Below are 24,857 nucleotides of genomic sequence, written 5' to 3'. Positions count from 1 at the left end.
CGTGGAACACAAGCTAAACAAAGTCCTAGGGGCGCTGAATAGAGGCGAAGATTGTCTATAAAGAAGATGAATCACCAGATGGTTAAACCCGGTCTGCAAAAATGGTCTTTAGTCTTTAACGCATGCGCTCTACACCTGCAAATTTATTTTACCAAGCAAATGCATACATTCCTACTGGAGCCCATACAAAGCAGCTTTCTGCCCACACACATCACCATATTTGCACTTAAAATATCCTCATCAGGCCATATCTTGCCTCTTTCTTTCTCTTTGCATTAAAGGTGTTTTATATATATATACATACTATTTACCATATTATCTATGGTAAATCTATGGTATGGTATTATCATATTTGCACTTAAAATATCCTCATCAGGCCATATCTTGCCTCTTTGCCATTAAAGGTGTTTTTTATATATACTATTTACCATATTGTCTATTTGTCATATTATAACAAGCTATAGGATGAAGGCTAACTGTCTCTCCTTGTCATATGAGTACATACAGTGGTAAGTAAGTACATTTACTAAATCACTGTACTTTACAGTTTTGATGTACTTTAGCTTTACATGAGTATTTAAATGTTATGTTACATTGTACTTCTACCCATTCACACACACTGATTGCAGTGAGCTACAATGCAAGGTACCTACCTGCTGAACAACAGCCGCCCTGACAGTTAATGTTACTAGTTACTCTGCAGATTGAAATATTCTTTCAAATGTTATATACCGATACAGCTATATCTGCAACAAGTTAATATCAGCCAGGCCGTTTTATCAGTCTAGCTCTACTATAAAGTAGTTAAAATTTGCTTTACCTTGATGTACATATTTTAACATTAAAATGCTGCTTACGTGTTAATACATCAGTAATAGGCTAATAATCCAGTAAGATAATATTTATAATATAACTCTAAAAAGGCATGTTACATTTTGTTAATAATACTTCTGTTTTGTCTTGTTTTTTTACTTAAGTAAAAAAAAGTATTTTGAATACAGGAGATTAATTTTATAGTGTGGTATTGCTACTTTTATTTAGGTCTATATATATGTATATATATATATATTTGTATGCTATATGAAATACAATAAATAATACGAATATTTAATTATGCTAAATATTGATGTTATGCTACTAGAGGTCCTGCACATCTTGTTTCCCACCCTGAGTTTTTCTGCACCCGGAAAACAAAAGGGGTGAGCGCTCTTACTTCCCCGCACCTCTCAGCTCAAACCCGTGAAGCCCTTTGATAGGACTTGTCAGGCTACGTCATCGTGTCGGCAGAAGAGGCGTTAGAGGAGAGTTTCTGCCGCTTGTCATTCCCAGAGGAAGAAGAGGGTGTGAACGAAATTTACCTGTCCGGAGTTACCTGCTGCTCTTGTTGTACATGTCGGTTGTCGAATTTCATCTGCCGTAGGACGGTAAACACTGGCTTCGTTTAGGAGTAAAACGGAGAAGGCATTAAAGGTAACATTACGTCCTTGTTGGAAGCAAATCGTTGGAAAAAGCTTGTTTCGGTCTAACGTTAGCCGGAGGCTCACTAACGTTAGCTAAACAACCTCACTGTCACCGACAGACTCAAACAGCCCGCCTTGTAATTTAAAAGAATATTAGTGCTGCCATTATGAGACAATTAATAGGTTGTTATTTAAGATATAAAGACTATTTCTGCTTAATAAATCTTTGGCTATAATGTTTAGATAGCCAAGGTTACAGGAAGTAAAAACGTGAGCACTAGAAGTTTAAGTTGTTAGCTAACGTTAACTGTTACTCACAGGCGCCTCTTTGCAACAGGTTTCCCAGCATGTTTAATTAAACAGACACTGTTCTGTTTAAAAGGAATTCATTTCTGCTGTGTGTTTTATTTAATAAGAAACCTATATTTGTGAGTTGTGTGAACATACTGAATATCCTCTATTGAAACCTGTCTGTCCCTAACCTGGCTGACTCACCAACACACAAAATATGCTCAGAGAGGTTATTTAGTTGCATTATCTTAATAGTAACACAGCCAGACAGTTGGTTGGAAAAACAGGTCTAACTTAGGTGAGATGATAACTTCCCCTCAGTAATCTCTACACTGAAGCATGCTTTCACAACAGCAGCTTTGTTTAAGACACCTATCATTGTTCGGGGCACAGTTATTGAACTTTGATCATGCCTCCTGAATGTCAATTCACAATTGTTCAGTCATTCAACCCTCAGGTTTCTTTGACTTAAATACTCTGGCCATTTTGTCTTTGAATATTTTATTTTTATTGTTGTCTTTTCCCAGGATGCTAAGAAGATCCTGACTCGTGGCCCCAAGATGAGTGTGACATCATGGTTCCTGGTCAGCAGCTCTGGCACACGCCACCGGTTGCCACGGGAGATGATCTTTGTTGGCCGGGATGATTGCGAGCTAATGCTGCAGGTGTGTGACTTTGTACGTTTAAGAGCACGACTGACAAAGAATGTGTGTGCTCGCTTTCGTGTCATACGAACCCTAACTGGTCTTCACTATAATCTGTCAAAAATTCTCTTGAATTTTATTACCTATCACTGATGTCTGACAGGACAGCTAGTCACACAAATATGTGAAACACCAGTGGGAGGCTCTCTGCATGCTGCGAGTGTGTAACCTGTGGACAGTGCCTTCATGCAAAGTTGCCCCTGACAGCCTTTCAAACAATGACTTAAAACATAGCTAAAGCATTCCACTGTGTTTGCAGTGCAGTGTCCATGCAGTCTGTCATAAACACAATTTCTTTGTGGTCTTTGTATAACACTCTCCCTATTTTCTCCTCACTCTGTATTTAGACCAGTGAAAGAGGAATGTAGCCTGAGGCAGTGCTGAATGTAGTCAGTGTTTTATGCTCAGAAAAACTCTGCCAGCCACAGAGGTCGGTTAGATTGAAAAGTTGCTCATGTCCACATTTAGGCGTCGCCGGATTGAGTAAAAACCTCAGCTTCTCCCAGGCTGACATGATGCAGACTTTTCTATTGCTCTGCTTAAGTGCTCAGGACTGCTTCCTGACTTGGCACACAGTCAGCTTCTGCTCCAAATTGACTTTAACCCTTTAATCTTTTGTTTTTCCATTTGTAGCTCAATGCATTTTTTCCATTCAAACCACAGTTGAATATCTGTAACATGAGAATACTGTTTGGCGTGAAACGCAGATTTAGAGTGTAAGTGAAGTCATGAAGTAGCATAGCCGAGGGCCTCCACTTGAATGTTTGGACTTTCCATGACAACTAGTGTCTGATCAATGTCTGTATCTCCATGACCAGTAATTGGATCATATGTATTCATCAGTAATAATGGCTGCATTTCTCTAGTTCAGTGGTGTAGTTATTGTTTCCTAGTGCCAGAACTAACATTTTCTCTGTGATAAGGGGGGCAAAGTGAAGCTAAGGTTCATCAAATTAGGAATGTGGAATTCTTAATGCTGCTGCATAATAAACCTAATCAAGTAGGTAAACTGATTGATAAACCCTTACTCATAAGTGCAAGAAGTTATTTAGCTGCCCTCTGAGTGTATAGGCCAACACAGACAGGAGCCTACATACAGCCTCTGAACACTGTTTATCACAGTTAGTAGGTGGTGTGGAAAAGTTACAACCCTGTAACCAGACCATTGAAGGATGGCGGTAATTTTGCAAATGAGTTTGGCAGTCAACTTCAATCTTTGGGATTTTTGTGACTAGGAGGAGGCCCAGAGTGCCTAGTGAGCAGAGAAGAGCAAGTCAGTCAGTCTGAATCAATTGTGCAGTTTGCACTTAATTGATGAAAGCATATTTAGATGTAAGCACATTTTTCCTCTGGTGAATGGCAGGTAGACTATGTGCACAACGACTTCCAGGCAGAGTTTGGTAGATGAAGACCATGTATTAGTGTACTATTTTTAAGGCTTGTTTGTAGTGTATGCAGGGGAAGGTTTATCTGACTCTGACTGACTTTTATCCACTGACCAGTCCTGATGTAAGATCATAGTTTAGGAATGATAATGGCTTTTAGGGCTGCAAATAACGATTATTTTCTTTATTGATTAATCTACCAATTCTTTTCTCGATTAATCATTTAGTTCATGGAATGCCAAAAAAATGCCCATACAGTTTCCCAGAACTCAAGGTGAAGTCTTCAATGGCTTGTCTTGTCCGACCAACAGTCCAAAACCCAAAGATATTCAGTTTACTATGATATAAAACAGAGAAAAACTAGAAAAAAAAATCAATTCCAACATTCGAGAAACAATGCTTGGTGTTTTTGCTTGAAAAATGACTTAAAACGATTAATCAGTTATCAAGATAGTTGCCAATTCATTTTCTGTCGATCGACTAATCATTTCAGCTCTAATGATTTTTGCTTTACTTTCGTTGCAGTCTCGCAGTGTGGACAAACAGCACGCTGTGATCAACTACGACACAAACACAGACGAGCACATGGTGAAGGACCTGGGCAGCTTGAACGGGGTGAGTGAGACCATCTCTGGTGTCAGACTACCTGCCTCAGCCCAGAGTGATAATGGAGCCAGCCACTGGGTTCCCTGAAGACTCTAATCTCATGTCCACAACAATTTCAGTGAATGTTGGTAATCAGGAGACTGGATTTTCCTGCTGGCCTGGACCCCCTTTTTCTTCCCATTCTTTCTATCTCACTCTGCAGTCCCTCCCTCCCTCCGTTCACTGCTCTGTTGCCACTTCATTGCACCATTATCCCAATGAAATCCAGAGTTGAGCAGTGGGAGAAACCGTTCATTGTTCTAAGATTGTTTCTTTTGGCCTTGGTAACTGCAGCCAAACTAATCAGAGCAGAACGGTGCGAGGACTAACTGAAATCCAACATTGGCTTGGTTTTCCCCAATTATCTTCATTTAGTCTGTATAGAATAAGATATGCTCCCTCGTTCCTCATTCTCCACACTACCAGCATTATCGTTCTTTACATTTAGTGATCTGGAACCTCTGTCTCACCAGTTGTTAGTTTAGGCAGAAGATAGCCTAATTGATCAACAAACTAAGCACTGTTGCATGTATTTACCTCCACCTGGCCATTAAGCATTCTACAAAAGCTGAGACAGCCATTGCATAACAACCTAATCTCATCAGAGTTTTAATGTGCTGGTGGATTAACTTTCAATGGGAAAAGGGCAGATTTCAAAGCACCTTACAGTATTTGCCTGCATGCCACGTGGAATTAAGAGAGCCTATCACCTTGGAGTCAACTCATTTACTTCATTAAGGACCAGTGAAAATGATTTGAGCTTGATGTTATTTTTCTCTATTTTGCAGACATTTGTGAATGACCTAAGAATCCCAGACCAGACGTATATCACCCTCAAGCTCTCTGATGTCATTCGCTTTGGCTATGATATCCTTTTATGTACTCATTTAAATTTTAGTCACATGTTTGGCTTAACCCTGATTGGATCTGTAATACAGATTTTCTGTTCTTCAGTTGGAACAGTTTAAGTTGGTGATTAGCTGCCCACACTGAAATAAGCCAGTGGTCGGCAGCTGTTTCAGTCACAAATTTTTTACATTTCATTTTCCCTCTGTGGTCTTTCGCTCCATCGGCATGTTAATCCCCTGTGGTTTTTCAGTCAGGGGTTTTAGATTATGGTCAACTGTGGACAGAAAATCTCCTGCACCCTTTGACCCCCAGAGCAGAAAATTCACCAATGGTGAAACTCAGAAACTTCTTAAGATAACAGGGAACAGAAAGCTGTTTAGAGTACAGAGACATCTAGGAATGTTTGTGACCAGTATGTGGCATGTGATGTTGCACGTTTCAAGTAGTGGGTCGCTGAAGATATGAGCTTGTTTGAATTGCAACAGGTCTTTACTGCTTATCTGTTTTCCACCTTCTTGCAAGCAGTAGAAGAAGGTACTTTTGACCTCCTTAGGAGACAAGGTGAAAACTAGGCATGAATGGATATTCATTAAAAGAGTACTAACTGCACATTTACCATACTTTACTGGAGCCAAACACTAAAATGTGAATATGTAAATAGACGTATTATCACTTTTTACAAAAATGTAGGTATATTTGTGTACTTTAACTCCTCCTGCACATGCTCATGTATATATCCTGGAGAAGAGTCAACACAAGGTCCCAGAGGAAGCTCTTAAAGTAAGTATTACTGACACTATGTGCCTTTTTTAGGCTAACTGCTGAAATGCCTTTTATGAGAAATGCTTGCCATGGATACTTGTTGATACTGATAAAGAGCAGTTGAAACATGCTAATTTTTGTAAATGAATGAATGCACTTTGTTAATAGTGTCCATTGTAAGTAGAAATAGGAGCTAACACTGAGCAGAAGTCCCTGGTGGATATTCTTCCTTATACTTTATATGTCTGAGCACAGTTACATCTGTACTGATTGTTGGCAGAAGGTTTCTCACATCCTGCTTCCTTTCTGTCTCTTTGTGCAGCATGAGAAGTACACCAGCCAGTTGCAGCTTAGTATAAAAGCCCTGGAGGCTAAGGCAAAGGAAAAACAGCAGCTCCAGAGCTCAGAGAAGAGCAAAGGCTCTGTTATCAATGTCAAACTGCAGGAGAGGGCTGAGCGAAGAGCCCAGTCTCTCACAGGTAAACAACTCTGTCCACACATACTCCATCATAGCACATATTAGCAGGAAGGTGGCAGATTTTATGATAACAGAAGCAGATTAATTGTTCTTGTTGCCTGAGGGGAACTGTTCTAACTGAAGTGGATTTAAATACCATGTTCACACACACTAGGAAGAGGAAGCCTTTGTGTCTCCATATGCTGCATGACTTTGGCTGTAGATCACTTGATAAGGCGGTTGTGGCTTATTTTATTAAGAGCTCCCCTGGTGTGAGATTAGGCTGCCATGTGAGCTGAGAGGCTGAGGCTACAATCCTATGGTGTCAGTAAAGAAATAGATCTTGACATCCCAGAGTTGGCAGAATGAGTATACATGAGTAAGAGCTTGACGGGGGTGAAGAGTTAAGGACAAGCAGTCTTATCTCTGTCAGCCATGCCTGACTGCTGGCAAGAGGTGGGGTGCTGCATAGCACGCTGATGATGGTTCAACACGTGTTGTAGAATAATTAGAAAGGTGTCTAGGCTTTTGGTGCCAAGTTGGCACTTTTGTTCATGTAGCCTGTGGTGGATTTGTTGCTGCTTATATTTCCAGTTGCTGTCATGTGCTCTCTGCCCTGAGCTGTACTGAGTAAATCCAGTATAGGCAGAAGTTGAACAGTCGGAGAATTGTTAGTTCAAGAGAAGCACTTTGTGAATGAAGCTCATACACACTGACTAAACCTATTCCAGCTGTTGTTGATTTAGCAATTCACGTACTCTCTGCTCCATAATTGCCCTGTGAGTTTAGAGGGAAAACTACAACTGGTGCTTAAAATAGGATTTTTCCAGCACTAGGCTCATATCCCTCAGAGTGCCTTACAAATAAGTCAGAACTTTGGAAAACATGTAGTGGGCCTTGTAAGAAGTCTCTTACTAGGATGGGAGTGTGGTTGTATCTCCTGCAGCTATAAGCTAACCACAGCGATCCTGTAAACCTGTGACTGCAAACTCTTTGTTGAACATGCTAACTGAAGCCATGTTTACTAGGGGCCATGCAGTTACTGCCTGCAGTGTGACAGCAGCCTTGCCCTGTGTTGTTGTGACCCAGTCCACCAATGAGATAAACTAAACTAGCCTCCGCTGTCTTGCTAAATGTACACAAGAAGATAAGGATAGTATTTCACTGCATGTTAGAGAAAATAAAGCTGCACATTGTTAGTGATTAGTGTTACACACTTAGACATACACATGTAGAAAAGTCCACTGCTATTTGTAGCATTTCACTCACTCACACTGAGAAATGAAAAGTCCTGCACTTGGCTGCATAACCAGACTGAGCCTGTATACCTCTGTAGACTTCATGCAAATTGATTCTCTTTGGCTGAATTTGTTTGACTGGAGGCCTTGATATAATGTAGTTTTTTTGTTGTTTACTCTGGATTGGATGTTTCATATTGGTTTTGGGGGGGTTTTGTGTGTTTTCTTCAGTCACACAAATCACGTACAATTCTGTCACTTATAGAGTGCTGAGAGAGCTGTGTATGTCTTTTTCTGTGTGCTCTTGCTTGTTTTCCCCTGCAGCTGTACAGGATGTGGAGTGTGTCCAATCCTCCAGCTGTCTGCAGGGCAGGCCACTTCACTTGTACAGTGTGTGACTCAGTCAGGCCTACTTTGCTCTGCCAGGACCTGGGGCTATTTAGTATTTACTTAAGGGGCATGAAATGAATAGTTGACACGTTCCCTGATCAGCACACATCAGCACTATATGATTTAAAATGTCCTAGTGTTTAATATCTTTTTTTAAGCAATTGCTTATGTAGTGACTTACTAGTTTCCATACTAAGATGACCCAAAACCGTTAACTAACCTAGACAAATCATCCAACTAATGTGACCGATGAAGGACATTTGTTTAATTGGGCTGGATCTAGTAGTTATTTAGGAATTAAAACTTTTAATGAGGCCACATATTCAGGACTAACAGAAATGGATTTTGCCAAATTAGTTTAATGTACTTTTATTTGTTCGGTTATTCTGGGTCTGGTTTCTAACTATTCATTTCATGCTCTTTATGTCCCTAAGAACTTAAAAGTATCGCAATTACCAGCAACCTTTGAACTTGCGTATCATTTTATTTTATTTTACTATTTTGCACTTTTGGTTGGTCTTTGCTCATTAATAAAACAAATTCAGCATAACTCTGTGCTGTGTTCAGTCCACTTTAGTTCAAACACTCACCCATGTTTTCTTTAGCTAAAAGGAGAGGATTGGGTAAGGGGAAAGGAATTAGTAACATGCCCCTCTGCTTTTCCCGTCACTGTGTTGATGTCTTATTGTGTGTGTCCAAGGCAACAGTGGTGAAGTGCTGTTAATGCTTAGAATAGTGAAGCCTCCACATTAAAATCCAGAGAGCTTGTTTAGCCTATGTATTAGGCCGACAAGCGGCATCTAGATGATCCGATTAGTGCTATATAGGCTGGCTGGCATGTGTGGACTGGCAAGCCAGCGGCTAAACACCAGTTCGGAAACAGCATCAGGGAAATAACCCTTGTTCCCTGGCCTGCATCTGTATAGGGAGTATAGTGTACAGATTATATACAATGAGTGTCACTGTCTACAAGAAGCTTCACTTTAGATGTTGTTATCCTATATCCTGTATTATATATTTTTTTCTTTGAACATTAGGATTAACTTCGTCCCTATTCACACGAGAAGGATTATGTTTTAGTGGCTTCGAGATACAGTTTGTATCACAGTTTGACCCTCACTGCTCTCTCTGTGTCATCAGAATGTGTTGGATTGTAAATAGCCCAAAGGCTACAGGTATTTTAACACTAGCTCCTTCTGAGGTCCAATATTGCTCAACATTTTGTTGTTGCTAGACCAAGCCCAAGCCCCAGACAAAACATTGTTTTATCATGTGACTAACATAAAATTAATGCCAAGAGGCTGTTTAAATTCAGTGCTTCGTTTGGCTCTTTCTTCTTTTCTCCGATTCCTCCCTGTGCCTGAGTGTATCCATGTGCCTAATGGTCTGTGTTTGTGCTTGTGTTTGCTGCGTTTGTCTGTTAGCTACCACAGATTCTCCGATATCCAAACCTACTCCTCTCTATGGCCAACCGTCCTGGTGGGGGGAGGATGAGGACCCAGCCAACAAAAAGCAGAACAGAGGTGGAAAATTGCCAGGACAGGAGTCTCCAGGTCAGAGAATGTGTCTAATATTTTTACTAATATGTGTACAAGCCACAGACTTGATTATGGTGTTTATACTGAAGTGTTTATATCTTTCAAGCAAAATGTATTTTTGTACTATTTGTACTGTAATTGTATTGGATTTTCCCACATCTGTGAATTAGATCCTAATTTGTAATGACATGTTTTTCTATGGCATTGCTATCTGATGCCCTTTGTGGGTCACTGAGAGATGGATGGTGTTAAGCCCAAGGCAGGCCTCTGGCCGCCAGTTGCAGACTGTTAGCCAGGCCATACCATGCCAGGCCAGTGGGCAGTGCCTGTGTGCCTTGTGATGGATTATGACCCTCAAAGCTGCTGGAGGGGGGAGGAAGGGTGATTGTTTGTCTCATGTTGCCCGGGCTGAAACAGATTATTCCCGCTCAGCTACCCTCCGCTGCATTCAGAGCTCCTAAAGTGATATTTGGCCACATCCAACTGGCACCCAAAGACCGGATTTGTTTTTTCAGTCTAACTTTGTGTTATTTGTGGCTCCCAGTTTCAGAGATTGTGCGACAGTGACATCCCGATCATCTCATCTCAGTTTGAGTTACTTAGCTATAATTGTGAGCTTGAAGAAAGATCACATACATATGTTTCTATCATTAATGCCAAAATGGTATTCTTTCAATAGTCATTTAATTACTTAGTGGATTACAGTATGTAGAACCATCACCAATGCTTGCTGTGTATCTCTGTGTACTGTTTGCTGTCCTCTCATCACTCTTCATTGCTAACAGAGCCTGCTAAAGACGTGTCCAGATATGAGGTCAACGGTTCTCTGTCCGACAGTCAGGCCAAATCCATCTTCTCCTTCCACCGGGAGCCCAGCTATTTTGAGATCCCAACAAAGGAATCCCAGCCGCGACCTATCAAGAAACCTGAGTCGCAGGTTCATGAGGTTCCCACAAAGGACACTCCAGACCCCACTCAGTGTGTCTCCTCCACCCCCACACCTCCCGTGGTCCAAAGCCATGCCTCCTTCACTATTGAATTTGATGAATACACGCCAGGTAAAATGAAGATCAAGGACCATGTGACCAAGTTTTCTTTCCGCCAGCAGCACAAGCTACCTTCCACAGAGGTTGTCACCGCACCCACTGAGGTGATGTCAGCAGAAAGCAAAGTTGCTGATTGGCTGGTCCAAAGCAATGCTAGCATGATGAGGAGGAGGTCACAGGCTGAAGACATGTATAGCACAACCAGTGACCTATCACATCTGAAGATCACCATGGGTGAGTCCCTTATACAAAGTCTGTTTCTTTTTACCAACACTTTTTGATTGCAACAACACTCAAGCTAACTTGTGGTCTTTCCATCAACAGCAAACCACCGTGAAGATGGCACTCACAGTGATTCAGGGGATCCTGCAATCAATGGAAATGATTTCCTCCAGTCAGAACCTTGTATTGGATCCCAGAAGTCTCCACAACCCCTGAGAGCCTCCCCACCACAACGCTTCACCTCCCCTGTCTCTGAGGAGCCCTTGTCCTGCTCTCCACCAGAGTCTCAGTCCCTATCCAGTCTTGCCAAGGCTGAGCCTCACCAAGCCTTTGTCATTGAATTTTTTGATGATAATCCAAGAAAGAAGCGCTCCCAGTCCTTCACCAATAACACATCCCCTCCTGAGCCCTCAGGCCTCAGGGTCCAGCTGGAGAAGGCGAGGAAGAGCTCAAGCCCAACTGGGGAGAGACAAGTCCCATCTCCAACCTCCACCACTCCCCCAACCCAACGATACACTGTCCCCTTGAAGGGCCCTGCTTCCACTGGCCCCCAAAGAGCTGGCTCTCTACGAAGGGAGAAGACAGAGGACCGGATCAGCACCAGCTTTTCCTCTCGCTCTTCATCTGTGTCTGTAAGGCCCTTTAGCAGTATGGGCCGGAGATCCAAACTCGCCCAGGAATTTACTGCTGAATTGCTCAAAAAAGCAAAGCAGTCCTCTTCTGCCAGCTGGGAGAAAAATACATCTAGTCCCCCTACAGCTGCTAAAACGGAAATAGTGATAGTATCCCAGACTAGTCCTCCTCCATCTAACGCTCCCTACCAGCCACAGACTTCCTCTCCTATCCACCAGCCTGTTCCCCTCAAGCCCCCTGTGATGTCCCTGGTGTCTCAGAGTGTGGAAGTCAAGAGCCCCTATGTCGGCCCCAGAAACGAAGAGGACGACAGTCTGAGTGACACAGGAACCTACACCATTGAAGCAGATGTTCAAGATAGAGAGCTAGAAGAGGCACGGAGCAAGATTGACCAGGCAAGTTTCTTTCTCCATATAATTTATATAAATTCTATATGAGAAGTTGCTATGGCTAATAATCACAACATGTTACTAAAAAGAAATAAGTCGGCTTCGCATTTCACCAGTGTCCTCTGTCTGTTGGGAGAAAGTCCCACTCACTATGAGCCATGGGTATTTGTAGTCCCATTTTCTCCATTCCTGCACTTATCCACTTGCACTGCTTTGTTCTTGACAGGTGTTTGGTGTTTTTGAGAGCCCAGAGAGAACCAACCAGAGTGAAGCAGAAACATCATCATTTAGGCCTGATATTGTTCAGATCAGGGAGCAGCATAGGCAGAGTAGCTGTGGGGAGTTGAGGTCAGCTCCAGAACAGGGACAGAGTCTGGTAAAGGTAAACCCTCCTGCTCAGGGTGGGATCAATCAGTAATTTTATTGCCAATTCTAAAGACAATGAATTAATGTGCCGGGTCAGTAAAATATAACTCATAACTTAAACGCACAAATCACGATGCATTGCTATCTTGATTTGCCTTCTTGGGTTTTCTTCTCTTTTTTGGTGTTATCTCTTTTATTATTATCATTATTATTATTATTATTATTATTATTGTTATTATAGATTTGCCTCATCTTTCCTCACAGGTTCTGGGTTCTTCATTGTTTTGGTTTTTCTTTCTAACCAAATATAAGGACAAAAGTCCAACACTTGTGCTACATACTTACTCATGAAACAGATTGATGTATGGTGTCTTCTGTTGCTCTGTTGCTGTCATATTAACTGTTTCCTACTAAGGAAATCATATAATTAAAAACTGTGCTTTCTTCAAAATCATCTTCTATCTTTTTAAAAGATATTGAATAAGTTGTATGTTATATCATGCAGGAACAGCCAGCAGGTGCAGTGTTTCAGGGGGCTCCTAAGTGGATGTCTTGCTGGGCCAGTTTGGCAGACAGCTACACAGAATCTGGCCCTTCCTCTGGCCTCTTTGACATCCCTTCCCAGATGGAGCTGTCAGGAGGGGGTAAGCCACCTGACGAGACATGAGTCTATTTGAAATGATAATGAGACACCCTGATGAATATGAATGATATTCAGTTTCAGTATGTGTGGTTAATATGCATTAAAACTGTTTCACTTCAGCACAAGGCACAATCATCCACAAGGCCACGCTCAGCCGACACAGCACGGACTCTGATGGTTCAAGACCTAGGTGCGTCCAGCCGCAGGTACCACTGGGGGAGAAGAGTGACATTCCAACTCCCAGCATTCATGTTCATTACGACCTGCATTCAACATTTGATGTAGAAGAGAATAGCTTGGTGGTCCCCAGGTCTCAGGGTGGCCTTCACAGGTTATCGGTGCAGGACGATGTAGAGCCTGACAGCCTGAGTGACGCCAGCAAGTCAGATGATGGTTCCATCATAGAGCAAAGGAGAAGACCGCTGTCAGACGCAGAAGAAAAGAAAAATGAATACAAAAACAGACTCCCAGCCAAGTCTACATCATTCTACATCGGGCCAGAGGAGGCTGTGTCCAAACTAGAACATGGAGGCTCAAAACCCAGCAGTCCTAAGACTGAAATAAAACATGTAACCAAAACTTTCTCAACAGCCACCCTGACCAAACCGAGAAGTAACCAGGACTGTGGAAAAGTAAAGCCCAGTGCATCGGCTCCTATCCTGGGCCAGGGCACACAGAGTGCAGAGTCCAAAGAGGGCACGGTATCCCCATTAATCAGACAAGAGAGCTTCACCAAGGAGCGGCCTAGCAATGCCAAATTGCCCAACATTTCTAGCCAGCCTTTTCAGAGAGACCCAGACCCTGAATCATTCCAGGGAATCTGCAATCAGGACACTCATTCTTTCCTTAAAGAGACGGAGGATGTTCTGGCTGTTCTGGAGGCCAAACTCCAAGCAGGACAATCAGAATCAACACCATCTCCAATAGTGGACTCTCTTTCTGGGGAGTCTGATGTGGATACCTCCAGCACAGTCAGCCAACATAGCAATAAGACCAGGCTAAACACACTGACTAGTAAACCCTCTGTTAGTGGCCTCCATAGGGAGAGGTCTTCAGCCAGTATAGCAAGTCAGGACTCAAATCGCCAGTCCAGTACATCAGAAAAGAGTCGCTCTCAGGCAGCAGACAGTAACAATAAGACTGAGTCTGTCAGGAGACCAGTTGGACTGAGACGTAGTGTTGGGAAATGTGGCTCCACAGACCTAAGTGACGACCCTCAGAGCTTACCTTACTCTGATCAGGAGTCTAACAACCATCAAACCCGCAAAAAATACACAGTGCCCCTTCAGAAGGAGGACGCCAAGACCACCAGAGTGTCCCAGGCTTTGAGTCGTGCCAACAGCTTGTTAGCCCCAAGACCCACCAGAGCGTCCATGCTCCGCCGGGCTCGCCTGGGAGAGGCTTCAGACAATGAAGGCACGGAGACAGACAAGCCGTCCCAGGACGCAGGCAGTGCCCCAGCTAAGCAACCCCAGGAAACCAAGAAACTCTCCAGGCTGGATATGCTAGCGATGCCCCGTAAGCGGACAAGCTCGTTCAACACACCGAGCGACACTGAGGTCTCTTCCACCCCACAGTGGATGGGCAGGAGCACAGGATTCTCCAACCGCAGCACAGAGTCTGGCGGTGGCTCAGTTCGAAGGGCCTCTACTCCGGGGTTGAAGCCTATAGAAAAGCTGCAGAAAGCAGGGCTCAACAAGACACCAGTCACTCGCGGACGTTCAAGCAGTGCCAAATATGCCAGCAGCACCGCAAGTGAGTATAATACCGACACTCACACATACCTATTTCATTGAGTTTAAAATATCTTGACTGGTATAATCATTTACTCCTGTCTTAGTCAAACCCAGTATCGTTGAAAGAAATGACTTTGTGCCTGGATTGGAAGCATTACATGGTCTGTTAATCAACCACAGTGGTGAATTGGTTTGATACATTCATAGTTTATATACTGTATATTTCAGGAAATAACGCCTGGGTTCTATACTTCAGTAGCTTTTTTTTCCATAGAAGTATAGTTTGGAAAGGGAGTTGACTCTGGATTTGCACATCAATAACACTAACATTCAGGGCTGTATTTTTTTGGTGGCACAATGACCAGCGCAAGCAGCGCTCTGACAGTGGTATTTTCCTGAGCTTGAAATTTTCCTTTCCCCTTTGTGGAGGGAGGTTCATTCAAATGAGGTAATGCAATGTGAGTTGTTGGTATTATGGTGGAAATTGGGACTTAGACTTTGCGCTGAGAATAGACATCTCAGAACCACGTATGTTTCTGGCGCAACGTTACTCAGCTGCCACTTTAGTGATTTTATCAACAAGCCAAACTAAATACTTGAAGCAAATGAGCAGAAATAAGGCAATTACGCTTAAAATGTAAAAAAAGCTATTATAAATAAACACTCTCCAACCAGTAGATGTGTTTAAATCAGCATCAAAAGTAATGTTTAATGTGGTTAAAGCAGGAACAGCGGTAAATCTGTCTGCATTGATAAATCAATATGAGTGATTCTTAAAGTATCTGTTGTCCACAGCTGCTTTATGCTAAATGAAAAGCTTCTCTTTCAGTTCATTAAATCCCTGCAGCCATCTGAAGGCAGCAGGACACATGTTGATAAATCTGCAGCCTCTGATTGGAGATGTGCCGCGTCAGGGCGCAGTGCCACTGTGTTTACTTTGATTAAATCACATGCAAATGACATAAGGCTACTATAGAATTACCACACACACTTCTTTACACACACAGATCCGTTATAACTCGGTATTCTGCCTGTTTATGCGAGAGACATCGGATTACCTGAGCTCATTAATCCTGTGCGTGACAGCATCCTTTTCAACTTCCGTTTAAAAAGCTGTTTATGTTTTATTCTTAAAATGCATTAGGAAGCAAGCACTGCTGTGTCACATTATAAGATACGATGTAGGGATTTGCAACAGAATGAGTAGAATTATGACTTAAATAGTGTCAAATTGATGCAATCATAAACGGCTTCACTAAACTTTTTTGTTATTATATGTTTCTATCATAACTGTACTGCTTGTCAGTGTGAATGACACTGCTGTTTGAGAGCAATGAGACCAGTGATGTGACTGGCTGAGAGTGTATTTATTAATCTTCACACCCTCTGATCTATATTCCCCTTCAGCCAGCCCTTTTGCACTTTGCACTGCTGCACATACTTGAACCAAAATAGCAGGTGCGCTTGTAGATGCCCACACAGTCCAAAAAAGGGCCTTCATACTACAATACCTTTAGATAAAATGACATTGTCCTTCATCTGCACAGTGTTCTCATGCAGTTTATGGTCATTTCTGGGGATTTTGTGGCCATGAAGATTACAATACTAACCATGTACAAAATGCGTTATGCTACACAACACTGCCTTCTCTTTATGGTATTTGTGTGGTACTCAGCTGCTGTACTGTGGAAGTCAAGTTCTCATTTCAGTTTGTAAATGATTTTGAATCTGAAAAAAACAAACCTGAGCCATCTTTCTGAACCAAATTTAGCTTTAGAAATGAGCACTTCCACAGCAACTTTTCTTCTGGTGACATCTAAAATACTAGTGGTGATTTTCTTGCCTCTATTCTTTGATGGTATCTCTTTTTTCTCTCCTGTTTTCCCGACTTCTCTATCCTCATCCTTCTTTACTCAAACCAATTCACGACGCCAAGGCTCCAGGAGACGTCAGAAAGGCTCTGACTATACCTCTACCTCAGATGAGGAGTACGACTCAAACCAGAGCACTCCTAAACACAAACGCTCCCAACCTTCCTCAGCTTCCCATAGCCCACGTAATCGGCCTCAGCCTCAGCCGGTGGTCGCCCTGCGTCCGAAATCCCGCAGCAGAGATTCTGAGGAGGAGAACCATGAGGGAGACACCTTCCATAATTGGTCCAACCACAGTGCTGAGATTGCACGGTAAGGAATATTATGAGCTGAGTTGTTTTTGTTTGATTTTTTTTTTGTGGTGTACATGCTATCACATTGTGTTGAAATAATTTTAAGGTGATTATGTGAATGATATAAGCTGCTGCCTTTCCAGGAACATTTCAGTCTATTCTGTTATGGCACATCAGTGCAAAGGGCCTAAAGAGATCAATAATTTCACATTCAGCAGAAAATACTGTAAATATAAAAATAATTCTTATTTCTGTCAGCCATCTTTCCCTCCCTGCTAGGCTGAGTCAAGACCTGGCTAAAGACCTAGCTATCTTGGCCAGAGAGATCCATGACGTGGCAGGTGATGGTGATCCACAAAACCTTGGAGTGGAGAGCAGTGCACCTGTCTCCACAGTGACCACTCATGAACAGGTACATTAAATGTTATTCTGAAGGCTGCTGCTGCTTAATCTAACACACTGAAACATTAAATCTCTATTTGATCAACTAACGACTGAAGATGACGATTATTTTTTTTTTTTTTTTTGTCCTCTTTATCGCAAAATACACTATTTTGTTGAAAGAAGAAGTATCTCTGAGTGCTTTTGTTGCAGGTTGTTATAGTACATTGTTCTACTTTGGCTATCCAGATCTTCTGCAGTTATGTAACATGGCATCTAAATGGTGAAATCAGTCACTTGTGTTTGGTATAGAACAGTCTCTTTGCCTTGTTTAACACATCAGCCAAAAGGGACTATCCGTCTTTCTTTCTGTCTGTCTTATACCGTAACCCTAATTTCTAAAGTCTGATTGTGTTCCAGCTCGTTCATCATATTCCAGAGGCTGGATTAAACTACCAGAGAGTCCCACCAAGTTCTACATCTACAAGGGAACCTGACCAGAGCTCGAGTGACCATGAACAGAACTGCAGGCCGCGAACCCGGAGCAGAGACGAGGTCTGACACAATATGCCACTACCTCATTTTTTAAAACCTCTGTGATGCTAGCACTAGGGCATCATTATAAAGTATTTTTGTTTTGTCTCCAGGTCATTGTGGACAATCTGATGTTAAATCCAGTTTCTCAGATCATCATGGCCATCAGAGAAAACACAGAGCAACTTGCTGACAAAATTAAGTATGATGATAACAAAACACACATCACACACACTTACATAAACATCCTTTAGTACCATGCTTAATTTGGGTTTGATGAAAAACTCTATTCATGCTGCCTGACAACCAGGCTGCACTGAGCCAATAATCTTATTAAACTAGTGTAACTGAGTGAGTCAGCACACAGACTTATAGTCTGACTGACAATATGGGACTGAGATGACTGAGATGTAATCTTCTGAATAGATTAGATGCAGATATGTTCTTTTTTCCAACAGTTATTTAATAAACATTAAAAAAACAAGATATCAAAGAAGAAACATAGGATCAAGAGGGTCTCGCTCTGTTTTCCAGACTAAATTAACAATGTTTTGACACAAATGTGGATTGTCTCTTTTTAAAGAACACTGTAAGAAGCCCACTTTCTAACAATTGAATTTGGCGTTATGCACACAGGTTACTGTTCCAGGACAGGATGGATATCTGGGAAGAAATTGAGACCAAGGTTAATTCTGACAATGACGTTCCTGTTGTCAAAACCTCCAACAAGGTTGGTGACTTATATTTGTCAATTTTCAAGTTAAATGTGTGCCAATTAATGCTGTTTGTCTGAGCTAAGTTGGACATCTGTATTTCAGGAAATCACGTCTATCTTGAAAGAACTCAGGAGAGTTCAACGTCAACTTGAGGGTGAGTCATCCTTACCCTTTTATAAACAATATAAATTCAAATGATTATAATATCATAAATAATCTTCATATACTTTTTGTATTGTGAACCCAAATAATCAGCTAAAAACTACATTCCCCCAGTCATTAACACAGTCATGGAGCCCAGTGAGCAGCCTGAAGCATCCAAGGCCTCAGCTTCTGCGGTCTCCTCCTCATTTGGAGTTCGGCCCTCCAGACTTCCTGCCTCACAAGACTTTAGAACAGTCCACTCTGCCTCCAAACGTGGCGGCGGCCCGAGGCCCGGTGAGAGTATCAGGAGAGCAGCTGTAACACCAGACGATCTCAGAGAGGGATATTTGGTCTGAGATGTGACACAAACACGCAGGTTCCACCAGTGCTGAACTTCTGCTGTATACCCACAAACCCAGGTGTCGGACCACTGTGCACACAATGAAACCAAGAGGGGGGAAGTGATACACAGAACTGTAGCCTCCTGCGCATCCAAACATACTCACTACTGCACCTTGAGCACTACACCCCTACACAGTGGTGTAATTCACAGTGAAGCCTGCACTAAACACCCTTAAAATACGCTCTGTGGGAGGCCTACAGATGAGGTGATGATTTAAGGAAGTACCAAAATACTTCAGTAAATCTCCCGTTCACCTCTGACAGGCCTCAAAACTATACTTGATTCTCTGTGTGTTGAAGGTCGACCTCTTTATTTGCCAATGATATGACCAACATTGCTAATTTTAAAAGCTCATTGTACTTAATTGGTTTATTTGAAAACCAGCCTGAGCATAATCATCTCAGGGAAATCTAGTAAAAAATAAGATTCTATGTTTAGTGACAAATCACATTTTTGAGGAAATATTAGTTGATTGGTATTTGTTTGGGGTAGAAAGAACAGCAGTAACACCTTGCAAATCTTCGTGTGCTATGTACTTCTATCCTCAGTAAACCCAATGCATTTCTTTATATATTGTTTTCCATATTTTTGTCTTTGTTTGCCACTTTTCTCTTTGTGAACCAGATTTATCGAAGAATGTAAAAAGTATTTATTAGGGCTCTTTTGTGAGGCACTGTAACTGAGACAACATGACTTTGGGAAAGTTAGTAGACTCTAGTGCCAGACCAATTAATGTTATATTACACAGTTGCTACCAGCCAATTTCTTTTGTATTTATTCTGTTAACATTTCCCAGTGTAGTGACTCTGTCCAGGCCCTCCTCAGTAGATGGACACTATATTTTGTCCTAGTGGAGATGAAAATCCCTCTGGAATGTGTAGTCTGAAAGGTATGGGACTCTGTAGTTTTGTCACCTGGCAACCATAAACTCAAGTGGCTATAAAACAAGAATTTTCAAACATTTCTGGCCTCTCTACCTTCTGAAAAGTTTTATTTATCTCAAACAGCCGGGGGATTTGTTTTTTGTTGTGTTGTTTTCCATGTCTGAAGAGCACAGTTAGCTCTGAGGTTTGGCCAAAGACGATCATAAAACGACTGACAGCCCTTATCTGTGTGTGTACTGAGCTCATCACATCACACCTAAACCTCTATATGCTTAAGAGCTTTCAGAGCACTGTGGTAAGATTTGACATTTCCTCAGTCTCTTGAGTCTCAAGGTCACTTCTGATGGGTCCTTACATGACAGAAGTCATGTAATTTTAGCATTTAAGTTGACAAAGTCAATTGTGTGAAACCGTAAGTCTGATTATGAGTTTGTGGGATTTTTGTTGTTCAGTATGTAAATATCTAAAGATATCTGTATGTGCTACAAATTACCTCTCAATCTTGTCTTTTGCACTAATGTAGTACAACATTATCCCCTCCACCTGATATGCTGCAAACTGAAAGCCTTTACTCTCTTACGAAAGATTGTAAACATTTGATACTGTCAAGGTTGAAGCAGGAAAGAAGGCGACCCAGCAAGTTTCCCTCTTCCCAGTCCAGATTGCGCATGTGATTGTAATTGGGAAGTACCTATAAGTGCCACAGAGCTGTGTGGGATGATGTTCCATGCAGCTACAGTGGTTGTTTACAAACTCAAGCAGAAATTGAATGTTTGTCCTTTTTGCTCTTCTTGCTCAAAGTGTTGCTGCTATTCTTCTTCTATGGTGTTAGCCCTTTGCTTTACTCCATCTAAGTCAAAGCTACAGCATGTTTGAGAGCTGAAATTTTGATTGTCAAATTTGCACCCCTTTTTTTGATATTCAATGTATGTTTCCTCTCCTTTCCCCCAGAATGATTTGGTTGTAATCTCGCTGTCTTGTTAGCTGGTATTTATGTTCGGTTATTTGTGTAATTTGTTAACTGATGATTTCAGGTTTTTTCAAATAAATTTGATTCACAAAGTTGTTTTGTTTCATGACTTCTATTCACTCACTACACTTTTTTTTCTATTCCTGAGCAAATACATGTCTCCAAAACCTGAAATGAAAGTAAAAACAGGAACTGTACTGTGATATGTTCAACAGCAGAGATATCACTTCAGCTCAGTTTCGAGTGAAAGCTGGAGGGGAAGAAGCAAGTTTGTTGTTCTGGTGGGAAAAGTATCTGCATTTGCTTTGTGTAAGTTGTTTTGCTTTCAATAGCTTTAAAACCAAACTTGTTCTGAGATTTAAACCATTTAAACTGCAAACTTATGAGTTCTGTCATTAGTGTGGTCAGAGTTATAAGATCTCAAAGTGTTTATTTTCTGTCCGAGACAATGATTTCCTGCTTTTGAACTTTAATAGGCGAGCAGCACTTGAAAGGAAAAATGACCTCTATGTATAGAAGCCTTCATGACAGTTATGTTTCAAACAAAGGGGTAGGACTACGTCAAATATTCACCAAGTTATTCCCTCTGTTTTGTGTGAGACATTTTTCTTATTCTGGTTTTTCTCTCGAACTTCATGCTGTTAGAAGTCAACCAGCTGTGTTACATTAGCCATTGTTTTGGGCTGTCTGACGGTCCTGGGGATCCTGCTTGCCATCGCTGTGCTGGAAAGACCACCGGCCCCCATAAATCATGAGACACTTCCTAAAGAGGCTGGTGGGAGCAATTTCTCTACGGACCAGTGCGGGTAATAATCCCACTGAAGCGATTCACTGTCTGTAAACACTGGTGTGCTTTTTAATGGCAATAGGCACAGATAGGCTGAAAAAGTTCATCAGCTGTCATGATATAATAAATCTCAGTGAGCTGTAACAGTCGAGAATAACTACATAAGTGCACTGGTTGAATTCACAAACAGGTTGACTGCTTTCAAGTGAAAGTCCTTTTTATAAGACTCACTTTAGTAAATACTTATCCACATTCTTCTCATGTTGAAGCATGAAAGTGAAATCATGAAACACACAGTATTGACTTAATGATAAATGATTAATTGCCTCTCTACATTCTAACTAATAATGAAATTATTTTCTCCAGTTCAGTTGAAATAGATTTCCCTTAGCAGATGTCTTTTTTTAATTTTATTTTATCTCTATTAGTATGGCCCTGGTGGAGAGCATCCCTCAACATGTGAAATATAAAGCCAATGTAACGCTTGGGATCCCTCTGGAAAAAGTCTGGAAAGAGCTTATCTTCATGGCAACGGACCAAGTGGATGTGGCCTCTTTTTACTGGACTTTAACTGGGGAAGACATCAACGTTAACTCTTCCTCTGACATACCTGTGAGTTATCAAGTAAAACACAAAGAAACATGGAAACACCACTGTTGAATATCTTGTTGTGTTTGTGAAAAGGGCCTTTAATGCTTTCAGTCTGTTCTCGGCAGGGAAGGGACATCCTGAACGAGCTTGGAGAGTTGCCCTCCAGGAATGTATCTGTCCGAGTGGTGACCAGTGTTCCCACCGTTAGAACAAACTCCACAGATTTAAAAGTCTTAAGACAGAAAGGTCTGGAAGTGACTCCCCTGTTCTTGTTCTCTACATTCACTGCAGTATGTTTTGATTTGTAATGCATTGTACCAGCCGCCTTCCTTTATCTAGTCTCCTTCTGTCTAAAGGAGTTCAGGTAAGGAAGGTGAACTTTGGCCGCTTGGCAAGGGGCGTCCTCCACAGCAAGTTCTGGATTGTTGATAGAAAACATGTGTTTATTGGAAGCGCCAACATGGACTGGAGGGCACTCACACAGGTAACACAAAAAGTCAGATGCTTATTTTAAATCTTAAAACACTGACCGACAATTTATATGATTCACCTTTGTTTGTAGGTTAAGGAACTGGGAGTAGTTGTCTACAACTGCTCCAGTCTAGCAAAGGACCTCCATAAGATTTTCCAGTCCTACTGGGTGATGGGACAATCCAACAGCTCCCTGCCGCAGCCCTGGCCTGCAAAGTATGACACTGCCATCAACAAACATCACCCCCTGCTGGTGAAAACTGATAATGTCTCCAGCAGGCTTTACCTCGCAGTGAGTTCTTCATTAGATTTCAGGTTCTTTTCACAGGACACTGTTTTTCTAATAGATCATCTCTATTTACAGAGAAGTGACTGTACAGTGTGTGTATTACAGTTTCAGCCATAACAACCTGAATCAAATGTTTTTGTTGTTTTTGGCAGTATTATTATTCCATATTTGCGTTTCACCCCAGGGTTCTCCACCATCATTCTGTCCTCCATCAAGGACTCAGGACCTGGAGGCTATTCTCTCCATCATCTCAGAGGCCCAACACTTTGTTGATGTAGCCGTCATGGAGTACTTCCCCACCACGCGCTTTGAAAAGCCTCGGAGGTGAACCTTCCACACTAAAAACCTTTGTTTCCATCAAACTGTTCACCTTTTTTGCTTTATTTCTTCACTCTGGATTCTTTAATTGAACAGATACTGGCCATTCATAGATGATGCCATCAGGATGGCTGCATTCGAGAGGAAGGTTAAGATCCGGATGCTGATCAGCTGTGGGCAGGACTCTGATCCAGCCATGCTGCCCTTCCTTCAGTCTCTAGCCGCAATGGACAGCCCTCCCCAGGATATCAGCATCCAAATAGTAAGACACAACTTGAGATAAACACATATCTTTGCCACTGGATTTTCTTTTTTTATTTGCACATCATTCTCTTTTCAGAAAGTGTTCATTGTGCCTGTGGGAAACCAGTCTGATATTCCATATTCCAGAGTCAACCACAATAAATACATGGTGACTGATAAAGTAGCCTACATTGGTGAGTAACAGATTATCTCCAAGATTATTATTTCCACACATTTATTGTCATATAAATTCTTGTGCGTTCATGTGTTAAGGAGTCAGTTTGTTGCTTGTGAATTGGTTAATAATTGACCAGATAACATTGTGTTGTTCCTCAGGTACCTCCAATTGGTCAGGGGACTACTTTCTGACCACAGCTGGAGTGGGTCTGGTGATTTCCCAGCATGCTCCTCACCCTGTATGGGAGACCAAGGCCCTGCAGAGCCAGCTCAGGGCAGTCTTTGACAGAGACTGGCACTCTGAGTTTGCTGTGAACCTCGCTGACCTGGGGCACAACCCAGACTGTGCACTATCAAGATGACAGGAACTCCTCTATCAAAGTTACACATAAATATATTTTATTATCAAGGCCATATTCACACCATAGTTGTGATTTATGTTGCTGTTTTTATGTTATCTTTTTTCCCCGTGCTATGAATGCTAAAAACAATATAAATGATATTCTTTGTGACTGAGTGCACTGAAAGTGAGGATAAAGTGGACATTTTTATAAATAAAACCCTGACATTGACTTTATAATGTAAAACACCTACAAATAAGGTTTATTGAGTTGTCACTGATGTTTTTATAAGATGTAGTGTTTAGTTCTGAGCTGATTGTTGAATGTATGATTACTGAATATACTGTATAATTATTAAATAAATGTCAACATCCATGAGAATTTGGAAACAAATAAAATAACATTTCAGTCCAGAGTCAGTCACTTGCTGTGGCTGGCTATGTGTTGGATTGTGAAATACTATTATTGCAGTGAGAGGCTACATCAGTAACTGTGGTTGTTGTGACTGTGGCTACTCTTTACAGCACCTTAGATAGTAACATTGACAAAGACAGGATTGTAAAACCAGACATTAATGCCAGGATTTTAGCCTGGTACTCCTATCAGAATGGGCAGATGTGATAGGACAGTACACCACAGGAGTTTAGGAATGGCTACACCACAACCCTTAGCCAATAAAACCATGTCAAT

General features: G+C 41.7%; 2 protein-coding genes across 5 annotated transcripts; both read left to right on the top strand.

Moving 5' to 3' along the window:
- The first annotated feature begins 1,269 nt into the window (after positions 1-1,269).
- cep170ba (centrosomal protein 170Ba) lies at positions 1,270-21,045 on the top strand. 4 transcript variants are annotated; one of them, XM_044165530.1, is made up of 19 exons: positions 1,270-1,470; positions 2,279-2,416; positions 4,366-4,455; positions 5,274-5,352; positions 6,056-6,114; positions 6,419-6,575; positions 9,606-9,734; positions 10,505-10,999; positions 11,090-12,015; positions 12,236-12,391; positions 12,881-13,019; positions 13,139-14,773; positions 16,796-16,937; positions 17,198-17,330; positions 17,720-17,854; positions 17,947-18,035; positions 18,470-18,563; positions 18,652-18,703; positions 18,826-21,045. In XM_044165530.1, exons 2-19 carry the CDS (start codon positions 2,312-2,314, stop codon positions 19,047-19,049), a joined length of 4,839 nt encoding a protein of 1,612 aa, XP_044021465.1. In that variant the 5' UTR covers positions 1,270-1,470; positions 2,279-2,311; the 3' UTR covers positions 19,050-21,045. The 4 variants fall into 4 exon arrangements, with proteins under 4 accessions (XP_044021465.1, XP_044021464.1, XP_044021463.1 ...); XM_044165529.1 differs by having other exon boundaries at positions 1,271-1,470; positions 12,236-12,385; positions 16,691-16,937; XM_044165528.1 differs by having other exon boundaries at positions 1,271-1,470; positions 16,691-16,937.
- Positions 21,046-21,129: 84 nt separating this feature from the next.
- Positions 21,130-24,629, top strand: LOC122861343 (5'-3' exonuclease PLD4). Its single transcript, XM_044165536.1, has 11 exons — positions 21,130-21,259; positions 21,427-21,500; positions 21,596-21,756; positions 22,166-22,349; positions 22,454-22,574; positions 22,685-22,812; positions 22,891-23,091; positions 23,273-23,412; positions 23,503-23,668; positions 23,747-23,843; positions 23,986-24,629. Exons 2-11 carry the CDS (start codon positions 21,450-21,452, stop codon positions 24,186-24,188), a joined length of 1,452 nt encoding a protein of 483 aa, XP_044021471.1. The 5' UTR covers positions 21,130-21,259; positions 21,427-21,449; the 3' UTR covers positions 24,189-24,629.
- The last annotated feature ends 228 nt before the right edge of the window (positions 24,630-24,857 follow it).

The sequence above is a fragment of the Siniperca chuatsi genome, linkage group LG15 (assembly GCF_020085105.1).
Source record: "Siniperca chuatsi isolate FFG_IHB_CAS linkage group LG15, ASM2008510v1, whole genome shotgun sequence".
NCBI lineage: Eukaryota > Metazoa > Chordata > Actinopteri > Centrarchiformes > Sinipercidae > Siniperca > Siniperca chuatsi.
Note: the sequence above shows the minus strand (reverse complement) of the source record. Positions and strands in the feature narration are given on the sequence as shown.